The 18,446-nt window shown below is 41.1% G+C and overlaps 1 protein-coding gene across 1 annotated transcript; it reads right to left on the reverse strand.

Annotated features, from left to right (window-relative positions):
- Positions 1–1,734: 1,734 nt before the first annotated feature.
- SMNDC1 (survival motor neuron domain containing 1) lies at positions 1,735–11,217 on the reverse strand. The gene is made up of 6 exons (XM_041415596.1): positions 10,887–11,217; positions 10,648–10,767; positions 7,081–7,223; positions 5,093–5,254; positions 4,161–4,314; positions 1,735–3,422 (listed from the first exon to the last, which is right to left on the reverse strand). The coding sequence occupies exons 2-6, from the start codon at positions 10,765–10,767 to the stop codon at positions 3,285–3,287; spliced, it is 717 nt and encodes a 238-aa protein (XP_041271530.1). The 5' UTR covers positions 10,887–11,217; the 3' UTR covers positions 1,735–3,284.
- Between the last annotated feature and the right edge of the window lie 7,229 nt (positions 11,218–18,446).

Genomic DNA, 18,446 nt, shown 5'->3' on the forward strand with positions numbered 1-18,446 from the left:
GAGCAGCCAGATAAATGCCACAGCACTCACTTGCTTTAGGGAAGGCGAAAGAGAAATGGATTGCCATGACCATGAGAATTTCAATTTGCTACTATTGAGACTTCTAAATACTTAAACTGACTGGGGCAATCCTAGATCTGAGTCAGGTTTATACTGGTTTAATTTCCACAATCGGTTTCAGTTTGCACAGGACTGAGGCTGTACTAGATAAAAGTAAGGCCCTATAGGAAATGGTAGAAGAGGAAACATGCAGCCCATACTGGTCATTTTGCACAGTACCCTTATCTGACAGACACAAATCTCTGTTCTCTGACAAATATCTCTTCCATCTCTGTAGCTTGGGGGGTTTGAACTCTTTACTTTTACAGTAACTTTCCCTGTAATTTCAGTGTTTTTAAGTACTCTCTGCCTGTAGCAGGATTTGCTGGCACTGGGGTAGGTAATTTGTGTGCAAGGGCCCAGTGCAGAGCATGAGTTCCCAGGCTTCTTGCTGTCTAGACCAGCTTAATAAAACTGGAAGATAAATTGGAAAAAAAAACCCCGAACCAACTAAAACACCATCAGCCACATTTCAGGTGAACTCAAAATTTGTAATGTAAGGAACCTTGTGTTTTGGCAATTACCAGCATTGCTTCATGCAAGATTTATTTTTATTACGTGAATTTCTCAAGCCACTTTGCTGAGGCTGTGTTCCAAAGCCAGATTAAATGAACTGGCCCATCCTGCAGATGAGGCAAGAGCATAAAGAAACTTGATGTGTTACAAGGAATGGCTGTGTGGCCAACACAGCAGTTTTGGTGGGGCAGCTTTCTTGTTTGTGTAAGTTGTTCTCAAGTTTTCTCTTCATAGATGAGACCACCCCAGGCACAGTGGTCTCATTGCTTCACTTACTCCACGTAAGGTGTTTCAGGAAAAAGCCAATCAAAACTTTCTTTTAGCATTTCTTTGCAGTGCCCAACAGAAGAGTTGTAGCAAAGTTCATGGGGCAACCCCATTACAAGAGGTGACAGTTAAATACTCAGTGGAAAGATACAAGTTTTGCTAAACGTTTTGAAAGGTTCAGCTAAATCAACTTGGGCTGGACTGTCCCTTTCAGGGGAGGCTCACACCAGCCATTGTTTTCTGATGACCCACTCTGTTGCTCTCCAGAGCTAGTGAACAAATAAATAGCCCTGGGATGGTCTATTCATTGTATTTATTACATTAAAGATAATTGGATTGAGCCTTCTTTTCCAAAGACTATTTTCTGTTAAAAGAACAGGCGGAGTTCAGAGTAGGCTTACTGAAAACTCCAGTTCTGCCTGCTTTAGCATGTGTCAGTTCTGACTTCAAGATGCTCCTTCTGGTTAAGTAACAGGGACACTGTATCACAGCCACCTGTGAAAGACAACAGGTGACCTTCCTCAGCAGTGAGCTGTCAGTGTGGCACGACTGGCACCTGGTTAATGTCACTGCTGGGACACGTGTTTGTAGCTGCAGGCTGCAGTACAAACTCCCTTTCTAAAAAGCAGATTATTTTACTCTTGAGATGATTTCTATGCAAAAGAAAATTTAACCCCTCCCACCACTACCTGTGAAGATAAGGAATTAAGAGAGATACTCTCTTATGTAATGTAATACTCAGAGCCACTTCTGAGTATTGCGTTCTGTCCAGCAGATTCTGCTGTACTCACCCCTGTCCTGATGATTTACCATTGTCCTCCCCCCATGAATAATTCCACTTCACCAAATATATCCAGCAGATTTTAAACACTTTATTTAATAAAAGTTAAACATACAAAACTGAAATTAACACACTTTGTATTCATAAAAATCACCTTCTCCCATTACAGGGAGAACCTTTTTCTATGTATGGATTCTAAACTACTGCTTGTAGAGTTTAGCTTGAGTTGTGACTCAGGTAACTGATGGACATTTCCACCAATCAGTGCATCAACAATTGCTGACGTGACCTGATCTAGTTAACAAATTACAAAATGAGCTACATTAACATAATATACAGGGAAATAATGGTCAGGGTTAATGGACAAGACACACATTTTATTTAATGGGGGAAATAGCTGATGTACTCTTGTCCATTAACTCAGCCCTAGATTTTACAAAAATAATATCTACATTGTATACAGGGCTACCCATTAACTTCTTTAAACACATTACGGGTTCAGAGGTGGCATCACTACCGTAAGTGCGAGACAAGGAACAGAGGAAAGCAAATCACAGAGTACAAAAAAGCAAGAGCTTTTACACGTGGATTCCTGAAGAAAACTGAAGGGGCTCAGCAGCACTGTAATACAGCTGAAGGTACAATGGACACTAGGGCCAGTCAGTTATGTAAGGACAGAAACTCCCAGCTAACCTTTACTCACTCACAACTAACTAAGTGGGATCTAGGCATTACCATCTGCTGTGCTGTGGTTCTCCCACTCTGGATGGGGGCCCAGGCACAGGCTGTCCCTGCTGTGACTGTACCAACACACCTACAAGATCTACAAGGGAGGACAGGACTCCTTTCCACAGCACCAGCTCTGATCTCTGGGAATGGGTGGGGACTCTTAAGTACAGTTCCTTGTCCTATCGTTTTCTGGTTACGTTTCATTAACTTCCTATTAATTTGATGAGTATTTATAAAACAAACAAAGAAAGAAAAACAGCCAACAAGAAACAGCATCTCCTCTGCTGAAATTCAAGTGCAAGAAATTTGGACTGGAATTAAGTCAAATTTATTGTTTCTAGAAAGTAAGTGATCATTAGTAATAAAGATCCTATCAGCCCTGTTCTGCCCTCATTTACAGCTGTACAAACTGATCCACAGTGGATTTGTAAGGGAGTTATTTAAACTTTCTTAGCAATTCCATGTGACATGTCAGCTCTCTCCTGAGCTGCAGCAGCTCTGTAACGCTGAGCATGTCACAGACAGCACTGTGACTACAGAAACCAGGGAGGCTCTTAAGGTGCCATTTTTATACCACCACTTTTTTTGAAGGGAAAAAAAAAAACCTTCACTACTGGTATGAATGAAAGATTCAAAGCTGCAGACAAACACTGCTTTGAAAGTAACAGGCAACAGCAGTTCATGAATGTTTACCTGCTACAAAAAGTTTAATGGTTGGGGGGGCTCAAATCAATAACTGGAGATTTAAGGCTCAAATCAGCTGAAGCCAAAGTGATGGTGACAAAATGGACTACTCACTATGTGCCAACAAATAATTTACTTTTAGAAAAATATAATGATAAAAAGGTAAGTGTAAAGCCCTGCAGAGATGAAGTTCCACCTTTTCCACCTGTTACTGAGGCATCAGATGCCTGACATTATATTTAGAGGTATCTTGATACTGTGTCATAGGTTTGTCTGCAATTCCACATGTTCCAACGCCAACCTTGCCAGTTACGCTCTCAGGGGAAGCAAAAATACTCCTTTTCACCTGCAAATAAAACAGAAAACACCATTACTGAATAATTACTAGCTGGATTTTACAAAAAAAAAACAAACCCAAGCAATCATTACCATCTGAAGTGCTTGAACATTCTCAACTTTTTCCCTACAGATGGGGACACTTTCTAACAGCCAGCTCAGATGTGTTGTCACTGAGTGAAGCAATGGGGCTCAGTACTGGATGTGATTGTGGTACTGAGGATCTCAGGTCAGACCAATAAGGAATAAAATTCCCCTCTCATAAGGGCATCTCTAATAACTGCTCAAAAGGAAGACTGAAGTTTTACCACTATGTCTGGCAGCCCTTGGTCAAGCCATGACAGAAATGGAATAAGACTTCATGTCCTTGCTACCTTTTTTGCCCTACACTTGCTGTTCCAGGGCACGTCCTGAGCACTGTGCCTCCCGGGTCATAAACACAGCAGAAGCCAGACTTGGAGGTTTAGAGGGGCCCTCAGGTTCTTGGCTCCAACAAACACCAGCTGGCAACTGATGCAAGCCTAGTTCTCCCAGCCAAGTGCAAGCTCACCCTCTTAGGAGCAGCACTCCTCCAAAACAATCCAGTAAAAAACCAGGCATTTGAAGTGCACAAAATACAAAAATGCTCACTTCAGAATCCCAAAGACACCCAAATCCCCTTTAAAAACCACCTCCTTCCTTCTCCCAAGGTACTGCACAGAAGTCTATGCCCTGTTGCTACTCACATACTGACAAAAAGTAAACAAACCTGGCCTTTTTTGTTTTTAGAATAGGCTCTGTTGTTAAACTGTTGCCACTTGACTTTCTGGTCCTCCCGTTCCTGTTCAAGTTCTTTAATTCTCTGAGCTTTTTTCAAAGCTTTCTTCTTTTTATACTCCCGTTGCTGGGCTATCATCTCTTTTCTGCAGGAACAAACAGAAAAAGCAAAAAACAAACTCCACATTTTATGTTTGTGCCTCTTTCTGTAACAAACTAAAATCTGACTGTGACACAGACATGCACATTAGTTTTCCAGAAGTAAATTACAGAAATAAAGCTTGCAAATCTTCACCATTTCTAGGAGATCAAAAAAAAAACCCACCCAAAAACCTAAGAATCCAAACCTCATCTTTCCATTAATAAGCATTACCTTACTTATTTGGCATAACAACAACCACCAAGCACACTTGAGGAGCCCATGCCAAACAGCAACCCATGGGATTGGGTGCAGTTCATTTCTGGGTGAAATGGAACCTGTCAGCTCTTCTACATTTCAGAAACATCTCAGGTTTGGAATATGCGAATAACCAATTGGAGTGAAAAGCCCAAACTTTTTTGGAGGTCTGCAAGATTCTGTTGCTATCAATTATTGGACAGGTATGGAAGGAAAAGGACAAAGATTACTTCAGTGAAGATAAGGAAGCTGAAAGAGTCAGTCTATGCCACAATTCCCTTTTAGGGAAGGGATCACTGGCTATAACAAACTCTGATGAATTGAAAAAAAGTTTTCAGCCCTTACAAATACCTTCCTGTGTTAGACATAGCAGGATACTAAGTAAATGTAAATTTAAAACAAAAAGAAACCAAAAAAACACCTATTTCATTAACCAATTTTTATAGGTGAGGGACAAAAAGAAAAAACAACCAACCCAAAACCAACCCACAAAGCACCATTCAGACTTCTATCTGTGTATTACTTACTTGGACATGGGTTTGTTGCCACTGTCCTCTTTTGCTTTCCTTCCCTCTTCCACAGGCTTGAGGTTGAACAGAGGTGTGACTTCAGCATTGCCATATCCAGCAAATGTAACCGCAGCTGTTCCATTCTCCTCATCTATTTCTTCAATCTCAGCTTCGTAACACCTGTAAAGATATCATGGCTGTAAGCATGTGAGTAAAGCTTTAATACTCAGCCCTTCAACACCTACATCAGCCAGCTAATGCCACTACGTGAAAAATATGCAGATACCAGCCTTCATTTTCAGGAGTAATACACAAATCAAACCAAGATATTACTGTCTTTAGGTCAAAGGGACACAGGTACAAAGACTGGAATCTGCTGTGTTTGACCTTTAGCTTCAACAAGCAATGCCCTCACAGCTATCACAACTAATGATTAATGCTGAGGCCAATCTAATCAGCTATCCTGATTTGGTTTTAGTTCTGGCAGGTCATGGGATAGGAAAAAAAATGCTGCAATCACAGAACTCATTGAGGAGTTTCAGAAAATGTCAGCTCAGAAGTGCAAAGCTTTGGTTTCATTTTTCTCCATAACACAAAGAATTAAGAAAAACTGAAGCTTTCAAAACATTTTCTCTTCAACACTTTAAAGCTTAAAAGTTTTCTTATTGATTTAAAGCAGCAATTTTGAAATTTTCACAGAAATCAGTCCATTTAATATTTATGTGTATGAAAGACTTTGGTCAAACTGATCTCAAAATGGGAAAAATAAAAAAAAGACAAGTGACATTTCCAAAAATATTTAAAATAACTGTGTCTAACTTAAGGACAAAAGAATATATTTAGAGCAAACACGGGAAAAAATGAAGTGTTTCACAGACAATATTCTAATTAACATTTACTAAACTAATTTATTGTGTGTTTTCAGTGGGCCAACATCTTGAGCTGTCTTAGGTGCAGAAACACACGAAAACCCAAAAGTCTAGCTAGCTCTTTATGAAACACTGTTCACTTAAGAAATGCTGCAACAGAAGATGCAGCATTTCTGCTTTTTTAAAAAAAGCAGAACAACAAAGTCCAATAAGATGCATTTCCATGAACACTGACACACTCTTCCCCAAGCTCTGAACCTGTAACCAAGGGATGAGGCCAAAAAAGAATGACCCAATGGTGACCTAAGACTAAGAGATTCAGTTTTTAAGTTCTAACACAAGAATATTTTATTCATTAATAAACAGAAGAACTGTTCACTTTTAGACTAGTTTTCTACTTAAGACATCAAGAGCTATACCAAAATCCTTACATGGTTATTACGTTGTTAAGAGAAGTGTGTTCATCCAATAATAGAGCCTCTCTCCAAGGGGTAGCAATTGCAATATTGGTCCTGCATAATCAGGTTTTTTTTAAGCTGCAAGTTACACATTTGCAGTATGAAAAGGAATTTCTGAATGTTTGTTTCCAAGTTTATGGAGTCAGAATGATTTGCTTGGGTTCCCAGAACCACACAGGATAATATATGAGACCAAACCCAAAAGGTTGATTAATTCTATAGTTACATTACAGTTATTTTATAGCCAAACCCAGCATTTTCAATTAAAAACTTAACATTAATTTTCCATTAGAGGCCCAAACTGAGATACAGCAAGAATTTTTCTTCATAGTAATTGGTAACACACGTAGATGAATGCAATGACAAATCATGAATTGCACATCCCAAAAGCTTTACATGATTGTCCTAACAGACCAATTCTTTCCATCTACCATTTATTACACCACCAAATGGATTTTACAAAAGCTACCCTACTTTTATAAGGTTAGTGAAAAAAAGGGCCCCCATCTCTTTGTTACTTAAAATACTGACCTTTAATAAACAGTCCAAGAAAACTTAATACCACATTTATTTCATAATTTCTTTTTGCTTTTAGTCACCCTGGTCAATTCAAACTGAATGAAAGTCTCTTACCATTGCACTATTTCATGTAACTGTTAGAGAAGTTTTCTACACTTACTGTCCATCCTCACTCCATATGGCCATACACCTGTCCCCAACCTTCCACGAGTGACTGGGCAGGGCGGACGCGGAGCTGTCAGAACTCGCAAGAGTTTCTGAAGGTTGTGTTGAAAGGAGGTCTTTGGTTAACTCTATGACTTCCTATAAAAGACAAAAATCCACAAAAAATAATTTTTCAAATTCCTCTTACCAAGCATATTTTTACCCCAAGCTTACTGGTTTTGGTTTGATTTTTTTTTTAAGCTACTGTATTATATTCATTGCCGATGCGTGAATTACACTCACTTTCGTTTCTTAATAATTTAATTAAACTCATTAATTACAGTTGTAGATAAAAATATGTATGGTCCTCACTGTACTGCTGTAAAGCTGTCCATGCTCTCCTCCAATTCTCAAAAAGTAGCCTATCATTTTTTATAGCATCCAGACTCGGGGTGGCGGAGCACCCTCCAAGCTGTGAAGCCCTCTCATTTTGCTACAAAGCACACTAAAGAACTGGCTTCCTTAGGTCATTTTCATAGAAGTGTTTGTTTTTTTCCTAAGTTCCCTGACTTTGAGATTTCAGGTCAGGCCTTGCTAATTCAAGATGACAAAGTAACAACATTTCCCAGTTCCTTTACACATGATTCATTTGCAAGCAGGAGCTTGCAAAACCCTCTCCCAATTTCCTGTAAATGTTACACTAAAGACTAAGCAATCAAGACCTCTCTTGGATTTCACTAGGGTTAAAAGTCAAAGGAGACAGCACCTAAAGGGCCATGTAAACTTTCTGTATCATGCAAAGAAACTTTGCTGGCCCTAAAGAAGAAAAATTCTTCAATTCTTTGAGTACCTCAGCATCAATGAGTCACTCTCCTTAACAAACAGTAAACAGTAAATTTAAGTCAGGGGAGGGTTACAGGCAGCGTTCAAAGCCTGAACTTTCCTCCCCATTTCACATCTTTCTTCAGCTATGGGCATACAAAGACTCAGGAAAACGCAGTAAAGGAGCTGTTCATCATCCCTTAAGAACCTAAAGGATTATAAGCACTTCCCAAGTAAGTTTATACATCATAAACTTGCATGCACTTTTATCTGATAAGCTATGCATCTAGTATCAAAGGCCCAACAGTTTGTTTCTGTTGCAGTATTTGATGTCTGAATTTCCAACAGCTAATAAAAGTTTTGCTCTTTGCTTTGGAGGAGCTGCTGGTTAGCAAGTACTCCAGTGAGCACTAGCAACTGTGAGCACAGGAACACACAATTACTTCTACTACTTAGACAAGTACTCCAGTGAGCACAGTCACTAGCAACTGTGAGCACAGGAACACACAATTACTTCTACTACTTAGCTCACCATTTTCCTAATACCACAGCTAAAGCACAACAGATTTTGATTGTCAAGTTACCTAATTTGAGAACATACAGCATTAGCCTAATTCTTCCTCCCAGGTGCAAAATCCCAAACTATTCCTTAACATACAGGTAGCTGTATTCTGCAAATGCAGGAGGCATGATGGCTTAAGACAAGTATCTCTCTCAGCAGGTCAAGTACATCACATCAGGCACGAGGCACTCCTGAAAACAAGTGTTTCAGGTATTGCAGCTACCAGTAACACCAAACTGTTGACTAACTCTTGCCTCAGAGATGGCTTATTCTAGAACTTGGATGTGAATAGTTTCAGACAAGCCTACCAAGAATCCTTTGAATTTAATCAAGCCCCTTACACAGAAGGCTATTAAAGTAACCAAACTTTTGGTAAAACTCTTCATCCGTTATCCACATACTGTAATGCTCAGCTGATAAGATAGAGACATTAATTTTATTGCAAGCCATGAGACAGTTCTCATGTCTTTAAGAGATCATTCCAAGAAAATTTCTGAGCAGGACTTGGACTACCACAGCAGCTCAGTACAGCCAAACAGGTTGAACAGCATGGCTTGGTGCCACATCCCCGTGATAAGGAGGTGTGACCCACAGGGAACACTACGTAGTTTGCCAAGATTTTTCCTGACCAACTGGTCTTCACAAAGCCAGACAGAGCCCTACACTCCAGAGCACAACACCCACAGATCTCATCTCAAATTACACAAGATGACAGCTGCCATCAATCCTAGGGAAGGTAAGTTTGGGTCTTGGGTGCACAGATACTGTCCTAGAAATGCTTTGGTGAACCGAAAAGCTAATTACTTCTAACAATTTCTTCTAATATTTAATCTTGAATAATCTAAGCATACAAAATGCATCAGTACTTATAACAGCAAAAGATGTTTCAGTAACAGAGTAACCATCTTTTTGAACAGACAAAAAGCTGTTTAGCTGGGACACCGATGCATCAAACCCACTCTTACAGCTGTTTGCTTAGTTGGCATTTATCAAGTCTGCAAAACATTATGTCATTTTCAAGGTGGAACATACGGATAGCAAACCTTTTGGGGACGAAAGTGTAAAGATCTTCCCCATTCTGTGCAGAAAGCTTTTATTAAAAAGTTTGCAAGTTGTCCTTTCACATCAATGATCTCTGCATATCAAAGCCGAGGTCGTGTTGGTATCGGAAATATCATCCCATATGGGTTTTGCTGTGCATTTTAAAAATATAAAAATATACACATGCTTTTAACAGTGTACAACAGAGCACATTCAGATGATCTATAAAGTGCCTTGTGGGCACAAAGCCTTTGCAGTTTACAAGGAATTCTAAAGATCACTGTTTGGGGGCACTACTTGTGTTTTGGTTTTGAAGCCCCAATCTTTTACTGTTATTTCCACACAGAGCAGTGGTCACTGAACCTTGCACTGGTAGTTGTATATATTTTTACACCTGATGGCTAAAGCAATCCACAACAGAAATGAAGCAGCATCTTGCACTCTCATGGCAGATTTTATCAGCACTGCTGGGATTTGCTATATGCCAATGTGTCTTTATATGAACAAGAATCTAAAAGACCACTCACATTTAAAATTAGGCTGGTGGCCTTCCTGTCACTAAACCACATCCCAAGGACCAGAAATGGGTTTTAGCTGTTAGGAACTCACTAAGCTCTTGTGACAAATGAAAAACACAACTCTTTTCCTTTCTTATATAGAAACACAATCAAGACTCAGATGCACAAGGAATACAGAACTACACTCCAATGCTTTTAACACTGCAAATGCCTTTAATGAGTAAGCAGGCTTTGGATCAAGTTATTTGAGAACTCAGTAAGCACATCATGGTAAGCTAAACCATCAGGCTTCAACATTAGTAAAAGCAATAAAAAATAATGACTTTGAGAAATGCTTCAGGGAAAAAAAATTAAAACCCAGCACACAGTAAAGACAGCACTGGCATATCTTTCACCTCTCTGGCCAAAGTTTAAAGAAAAAAGAGTTCGCTGTATAAATTAGTACATCTTTTTAGCAATCCAAAAAAATATACTTAAAATAGGTCACATACTTTGGGTTTTTCCAAACCAAGCCTATCAAGCTATGTGGAATGAAAGTAACTAGCCCACCAAGTGTCTGGTTTTGTTGCAGGACAAATATTTAGGAAAGTTAAAACACTTGTAAAAGACCCTGATGTTTCACCTACCCTCAAGTTCTCACCTGTAAGTCTTTCTTCAGTTTCAGTAAATCCTCATTGTCTGCATTGCCAGATAAGGCAGCCTCGACTTGCTGGAGCTGAGCTTTGTAGCTGGCCAACTGCTTCGCAAGGTCTTCTGACATCTGCAAGAAACACACACACACACAAACCCCACATCAAAACAACGGCTTTGCTGCTTTTTAATCACGCCTTGTGCTCCAAGTGAGGTGAAATGACAACAAAAATAAAAGCTGTTACTAACGTGTTAGAAACACGGCTCATTAAGTTTCAATGATGAGTTTTTGTTCAGTAATTTGACTACGGATACCCGCTTATTTAATTTTTGCGCAGTTCTGGCTCAGACACGTGCCCGTGTGCGGGGTACCCGCACAGCTCACGGCGGGGGAGCAGCGGGGCCCTGAGCCAGCCCCGCAACTCCCCGGCTCCTTAAAAATGAATGCACGTCCAGCAAACCCCGCGCACGGCGGTGTGTGCCTCCGGGAGCCGCACACGCCGAGCCCCAGCGCCGAAATCCGCTGCGGCGCCGGGAACCGGCCCCTGCCGGGCTCGCAGCGCGGGAGAACAGGCGGGCCTGGGCCTGGCCCGCCCACAGCCCCGCGAGGGGGCGGGGCCGCGGCTGAGGGCCGGGGTGGGCGGCGCCGGGAATTTAAAGTTCCTTCCTTAAAATAGCGCTCTGTGAGTCTCGGCTCCGGGAGCCGTGGTGGGTTTGTGCTTCGGAGCACTCGCTGCTGCACGGGATCAGGAGTCCCTGACCCTGCCTTCACCCAGGGCCTTTGTTTACTCACGTCTTTGTTCCTGACAGTATCAAGTAGCGCAACACCCTCTGGCTACTTACACGACCATCAGAACCACGCACAGAAACTTACTACCAAGCAGCTTAGAAGAGAGTAAGTTTCAATATTCGTCCTGCAACAGGAGAGGAAACAGAGGAGAAAAGCTCAGTGGCTTCTTCGAGCCTGTCACAGGAAGAAATATATATTTCTAGTGGAAAGCCAGTGATTAATTTGGCTGTGAGCCACACAAATTAAACAGATGCCCAAAAATTTTCTTCGTATTAGCAGGAGGATCAGTGTCTCCTGCAAACATCCTGTCCCTCATGGTCACAGGCACATGGTGCTGCACAGGAAGCTGACTTCACTCACTGCATTTGTTTATGTATTGTGAGGAAAATATATCTACTGTGTTCTATGACACTTGATGTATGTCCTCCAAGGATATCCTGATGCTGAATGAAATACATTCCTGTATCTTGGTGTAATTAAAATGCAGAAATTACTGGACACTGTTCAGAGATGATTGATGAGACCAAGTGTAACAATGACAATAGCAACAGCAACGTTTTGGAGTTTTCATTTTTATGCAGTAAAAAACTAAAAACAGTTAAGGAAACATTTTCTGATAAGACTTTGTGGACAGATCAGCAACTGTCGAAATGCATTCACATTTTTTTATACAGAGCAATCCTAATGGCTTTGTGAGCACATCTATCAGTTAGAATGGGCATTTGTACAATCAATTTCAGTTTCAATTAGTACAATCAATTTCAACTTCACACTTCAGGACAAGAAATCTATGTTGTATCTGTAGGACTGAGAGGGTCTGAGAAGGCATCCACTGTCCAGCTATCTCCAAAGGCAGCAACAGCAAACAGGAGAACACTTCTGTGGTTGCATCAGCAGGAGCAAGCGTAAACAGGCATTTATTTCTGTAAAAGTTTTGGTGACAGTTAATACTGAAGTAGTTTTATGGTTGTATAGTAGAGTATGTAGTTTATAGTAGAGTATGGAGTTTTATGTGGTCTGCAGAAATGTAAAAAGAGGCACCAACATTATAAGATATATATATATATGTTATATATAGAAAGACAAGCCAGATCCTGATATGACTGATCTTTAATTCCTACAAATTGAAAATTCTCATTAATTGCATGTCATTAACACAATTTATCTTCACCTAAAAACAGAGACCTTTTTTCTGTCTTTGACTAAAGCTCTTTTACACTACATTGAGGAAAAACGGTGTAAGGAGGACATCTTCCTGCTGTCTTACAGATTACACTTTTTCTAAAAATATGTTTTCCAGTTCATTAAATGTTGTCTGCTTGGATGGATACGTACATAGTAGCACATTAGCATTACTTATAGCAATACATATAACTCAGCAACAGGGCAAAAAAGGCAACTTAATTGCCTTTTTCCACAGGCAAACTCTGTTGCCATTAGCTTTGTGCTTTCAGCTGTGACTCCCCTGTGATTCCCAGGGGAAGCTGTCCGACTGACCTGGCTGTACTTGCAGAACAACGAGGTAAAATTGGTGTGAGAGGAGCCCTTGTGACCGCGCTGGGAATGGTAGCCGGGAATGGCCCAGCTGGGTGGAAGGCGAGGTTTGCGGCGCCGGGGACGGCTGGGCACGCCTTGGAAGGAAGGGGCTGCCTGCCTTCAGGGAAATCTGCTGGCGCGTCCCGCGGCTCTGCTTGGCTTGTCCAGGAGGTGGTAGTGGTGCTGCACAAGAGCTCTGCATCGCCAGCCGTGCTTAACCGTGTTTAACTCGGAAACAGCTCTGCTGCGGGTCCACAATTCCGCCTCTTTTTTGCAGACTGCTGCGTGATCTTTATGGCTAGATAATGGGAACGTATATAGGAAGTTGTTTCTGAGGGTAACTGGTTTTGAAACGCGGATGTGCTTTGGTAAATAAGTACACTTAAATCCACAGCATTCTGCATTCCTAAATGTTAAATCTTGAAGCATTTAAGGATCAGAAATCCGAGTGCTGAGCAGCAACAAATGCTGTGAAGATGTTATTATGTCAAAATGATTTAATGTCCTGTTTTTCAGCTTTGTATGGATGTGTTGTTGTGCTCAGCACAGAGACCTAGCCACTAGCCAAAAATTGGCTTCTGCAAACAAACCAAGTGTGTCCTCATGACAGAAATTGCAACCCAAGTCTAGGCCAGAATGGAAACACTGAATCTTTTTAGGCTTTTCTGGTAGGCTGTCTGCATGGCAGACACTGGCCTGTATTTGGGGCAGTATGTCAATCTTGAAAGTTATTGGTATATGAATTTAGATTAAGAAAATATAGTATTAATATTTCAATTTTTAGGATTGTTTTCCTGAAGGTGCAGGGGTTTTTTTGTTCAGTTGTCCTGTGCCTCTAAGCAAAATTTGCTTTATTTTTGGGGAGGTGGTTACCATTTGTCATTATAAGCAGAACTGTCAACTTTGTCCATAGATGCCATTATGCAATATTTCCCATTATGAGGCATTTTGTTGTTGTTGCTTCTGCAAAATTTACTTCTACCACTTGATTTTGGTTTTTTTTCTGCACCAGCTGTTTGAGTCTGACTGAACTTAGCAGTTCAAAGCTTGGCTCTTATAAAACCAAGTTATAGAAAGAAATTCTGCTTTCCCAGATGCTTGATTAAAATACACACACTGGTGAGAGGTTCAAGCACCTCTTTACTTTAAAGCGTGGGCTGAACATTTCTCAGGGAAGTTCTGTGTGTTTTGGGTCTCCATTTTTTGCTGTTTTACTCTCCTGAAATTTGGCCTAATGGTCAGATTTTTCAATGCCCACTTACACAGAAGTCTGTGTGGAAGGGAAGTCAGGTAGTGTGTGCATTCCTGTAGATAATTTGACTCTTTGCAGCCCAGGTAATCAGTACAAATTGTGGTGCTAAGCAAAGAAACTGAGAGTTCAAACATGTTCTGTCCTCTGAATTACTGCAGAAATTATTCCCATTGAAAAAGGCACAGTGAATAAAACTGTGGAGGAAAAGTGAATCAGAACTCAATGAAGAATAAAATCCAGGGTGAGGCAGCATAGGGATAAGAAGAAGATATCAGAATTAGGAAGAATGGACTGAAAACTTGCACCCTTTTTTATGTCATCAACTTCAAAGGGATTTGAGGCTCTTGGATTGCCATTCTATTGCAACTGACAGCTTGTGGGAATGCCAGCTTACATGGGAAATGACAGCCTGCCAGTGTGATCATTTACTGGCACAAGCAGCAGGTCCCTTTGCTGGGTCTTGATCCGGCCTACACAACACAGACTGTCAGATGGGATTTGCAGCTTTGTGTGAGCCTTCAGTTTGGAGCAATATTCCAAGTCTTTCTCTGAGGCAACTCTGCCATCTGCGTCAGGGAGGGTCAGCCCTGGAGGCCTGGCATTGCAGGAGAAGGCAGCTGGACATGCTGGTTCTTCTTCTTGGGGTGCCAGGAGTTGTGCTCCTGAGACTCCTTACGTCCAGGTGTTTGAGTGGCAGGAATACTGAGAAGATAAGGGAAGTTTGGAAAGTAGAGAGCAAGGGCCATTGCAGAGGGTAGAGGAGCCTGGGAGGATTAGGAGAAGAGCTGAAGCAGCAAGCCAGCAGTGTGGGAGGTTTGGGAAGCAGGAACTTGAGGTTAATATGGGAACAGCGTGGGGGTATTTTGGTTAGTGTGGGGGGCGGGACCTGGAAGTGGGAAACAAGATGGACTGCTGGGATGGACTGTGGGGCTGCTGCCGGGGAGAGGAGACCCAAGTCCTGCCCAGTGCAGGGAGACAAACAGGAGGGTACTGTATGTAGAGGGAGAGGGAAGCTTGTAATGAGCACATGAAAGGAGAGGGAAGGGGATATGAGGTGCAGCTGACAGCAGTGGTGACTGTGTGTGTTTTCCCCACACGGGGCTGCTGCCAGCTGTGTGCCACGCACTGGCTGGGGTTCCTGGCAGCTGGTCAGCAGCCGCCCACCACGAGCTGTGTGGCCTCTGGGTGCTGGTGAGCTGCTCTGCTGTGGCCCACAGCTGCAGCTCCATGCCAGCAGTCATTCCTTGGTGGTCCACCCCCACGGGAGCTGCACAGGCCTGGTCTGAGCACTGTTCAGAACACAGGATTTACAGTAACCAAGAATGTGCAGTTAGAAATAGGCAGTTGTTTGTGGGTCCTGCATTGCTGTTTGCTGAATTTTAAAGGAAAGTGAGCTGAAAGAAGAGGAAGAGAACCTTGCAAGACAGCACTGAAAAGCCCTGTAAAGTACTGTGTTTATTCTTCTGTGTAGGACTATCTACATATTGTGAGTGATGTAGATCTGTGTATGGAATAAAAACTCAGAGTGTAACTTAGAGCTGATTGCCCCATGGGACTTGTAGTTGAGAACTGACCACAAAAGCTCTGATTCATCTGGAGGTAACTTTGCTACCACAGGGGCATGGTTAGATTGCTCTTAGGAACTGTCAGACATTCCTAGGTTTTGAAAGTTCATAGCGTCTTGGCTTGGAAGAGCTGCCACTCCTGATCAGTGTTACTTAGGCAGTATGAGTAGTTTTGGGGGCAGTCAAAAATAGGAAGAGATTTGAAGCAGTGTTGCATATTTATAAAGAGGGTTTTGATTATTTTCTGCCTCTTCTGAAGTTACATCAAAATTTTAATTAGTCACGTGGACACCTTTCGACCTCTGTACCTCTTGTTTCTTTGCCCTTATGTTGTAGAAATGAACAATTAAAAATGCAGCCACATAGTACTGATGAATACCAAATGAAATCCAGTGACAAAATGAAAAATTCTCTTTCTAAAATAGAATTCAAGGAGTCCATGGCAAATAGTGAGATCTACTGATGCAGAAACAGATCGTGATTAGCTGGCGTCAGAGCAGTGTCAAGGACTGTTGTAGTCTGGCTTTGTCATGCCACATTGTACTTCCATCCTGTGAACCTAGAAGCTGCCAGCAGTTAACATTTTTGTTTCTGATCTATGGTAAGATTATTTTTGCTAACTGTAGTGTACATGAACCTTTAAAAAGGTTGACTATGCCATTGTAGCTGTAGAATTCACATGCGTCGATGTAATATAACATGTACAATTTACATAAAATGCAAAATATGTGCTCCACTGTTCCAAACTTTTCCATCCTTCATTTCCTGACAGACTTTCAGACACATTATCCTGAAGTGAGAGAATTTCTGAAGTGTGCACATAGTGGTGAGAGATGGCATTCACTCATCCTATTGCATGAACAAACTTGTTAAACATTCCTTCTACATCATGTTAGTCACTACTTGAGCAGCAAGACTGCTTTCATGTGGTTTAGCATCCTGTTCCTGGTAATCAGAGTTTTTGGTAATCAGAGAGTGTTGTCTGTGATCCTACAGCTGATCCAACACTTAGAGAAACTGGAAATCCTTCTCAAGATGTTTCCTTTGAAAATGAAACTGAAATGTCTCTTAGAGAAATTTTCTTGCATGTCATTAGAGCCATTTACAGCTGAAGTCAGACTGGATCCTTGGCCAGCAAATGGCAGTTTGCAGAGGCTGCTAATAGAAGAAGAGTATATCAGATGGGCATTTAGAACTATTTTTATCAAAGTTCCTACTTATATGTCATTTGAAAGAAAAAATAGTGGAGCTACTGGTGGATATTTCTTTAAATGCTAAGCTTAATAAAAACATATTGTGGTTTCCATCTTAATGGGAAACCAGGACAGCAGATTGCCAAGGGTATAGTAAGATATACACAATTTAGAGATATAGTAAGATATGCACAATTTCAAGATATAGCAAGATTTGGCTTCTTGTTCACACACAGATGTCAACACCATGTTTGGGCTCTGGGATAATTTTTGCTTATTGTATATTGGCTAAAAATCTGTGGGAGGGGTCTGGTAGGATTTTTTTTTTTAATTTTTCTTTCAAGTTTCATCTTGCACTGCCTAAGTGCAGTGCTGTCTGCATCTTTTAGTTACAAAGAGGAAAAGGTGTAGTTAATGTGTTGTGCTGTTTCATACACTGGGATGAGGATGTCCATGAGGATTTTGATTGCTTGTACTATGCTTCCTATGTGAGAAGTTTAAGTTCTTAAGTGTAGTTATCAATCTGAAGTCTTCCAAAGTTTTAGATCTGCAGGAACACTTAGCACTTAGCTTAGTGCTTTGTTGACTCAGGGATAGATGACAGATTCTGAGTAGGTCCCCTGCAACTCTGGGGATGTTTGTCCTCACCTTGGTCAATCCTATTCACATAATTTGGTGAGAGGGTGCAATATGCTGTTCAATGGAATTTGAGCCTGTACTGTTACCAGCAGAGAGAGCTTAAACAAAAAAGCAACCAATGTCCATGGGAACAGGGTGACATTTTTTGTCAGTGACCATTATAATAGGTATGAATTGCTATTATTATTATTGCACTATCTTTTGAATGAGGCAATGTGCCCATAACATGAATTATGGAGAGCATATGCTTTGCTCTGAGTTTTTGGTTGCATGCACAGTCAGGAATCTACTGAACTATTTCAGGAGAGGTGCAGGCAATATAACATGAATTATGGAGAGCATAGGCTTTGCTCTGAGTTTTTGGTTGCACAGTCAGGAATCTACTGAACTATTTCAGTAGATTCCTGACTGTGCATGCAACCGAGAGGTGCAGGCAAGACCATGTGTAGACAAATACCTGTTCTTCCTGTGTTCGGAAGGAGAATTTGATCTGTAGTTTTTACTTCAGTATGAGAAATCACAGTGCTTTGCAGCATACATGAGGATGGACAGCTAACCAGTTAAGTGAAACAGAAAACTTCTCAGTTTGAAGGCTTGGTGGGTTTTCAAGTTTGAGGGGTTTTTTAAGCATTGGTTTCAAAATTACGAAGTGATTTGCCAGTCAGGCATATAAAATGAAAACCTAAATATAGATCCAAACTGCTGAAAGGAGTGCTGATCCCTAGATTTTATCTAGAGACAGATGACTTATGTATCTTATTTTTTTCCCCTTTTCTATCCTTCCTCCCACACCTGATGAAACTATTTAGATTTGAAATGTTGGAAGGCCACATA

The sequence above is a fragment of the Onychostruthus taczanowskii genome, unplaced genomic scaffold (genome assembly GCF_017590055.1).
Source record: "Onychostruthus taczanowskii isolate IOZ18803 unplaced genomic scaffold, ASM1759005v1 scaffold5, whole genome shotgun sequence".
NCBI lineage: Eukaryota > Metazoa > Chordata > Aves > Passeriformes > Passeridae > Onychostruthus > Onychostruthus taczanowskii.

Excerpts from the sequence above, each read along its gene's own strand:
- SMNDC1 (XM_041415596.1), bottom strand. The coding sequence starts at position 10,767 with ATGTCAGAAGACCTTGCGAAGCAGTTGGCCAGCTACAAAGCTCAGCTC. Across the intron at positions 7,224-10,647 it reads AACTGAAGAAAGACTTACAG|GAAGTCATAGAGTTAACCAA; the intron begins GTGAGAACTTGA and ends TGTCTTTTATAG. Across the intron at positions 4,315-5,092 it reads GGCAACAAACCCATGTCCAA|AAAAGAGATGATAGCCCAGC; the intron begins GTAAGTAATACA and ends TTGTTCCTGCAG.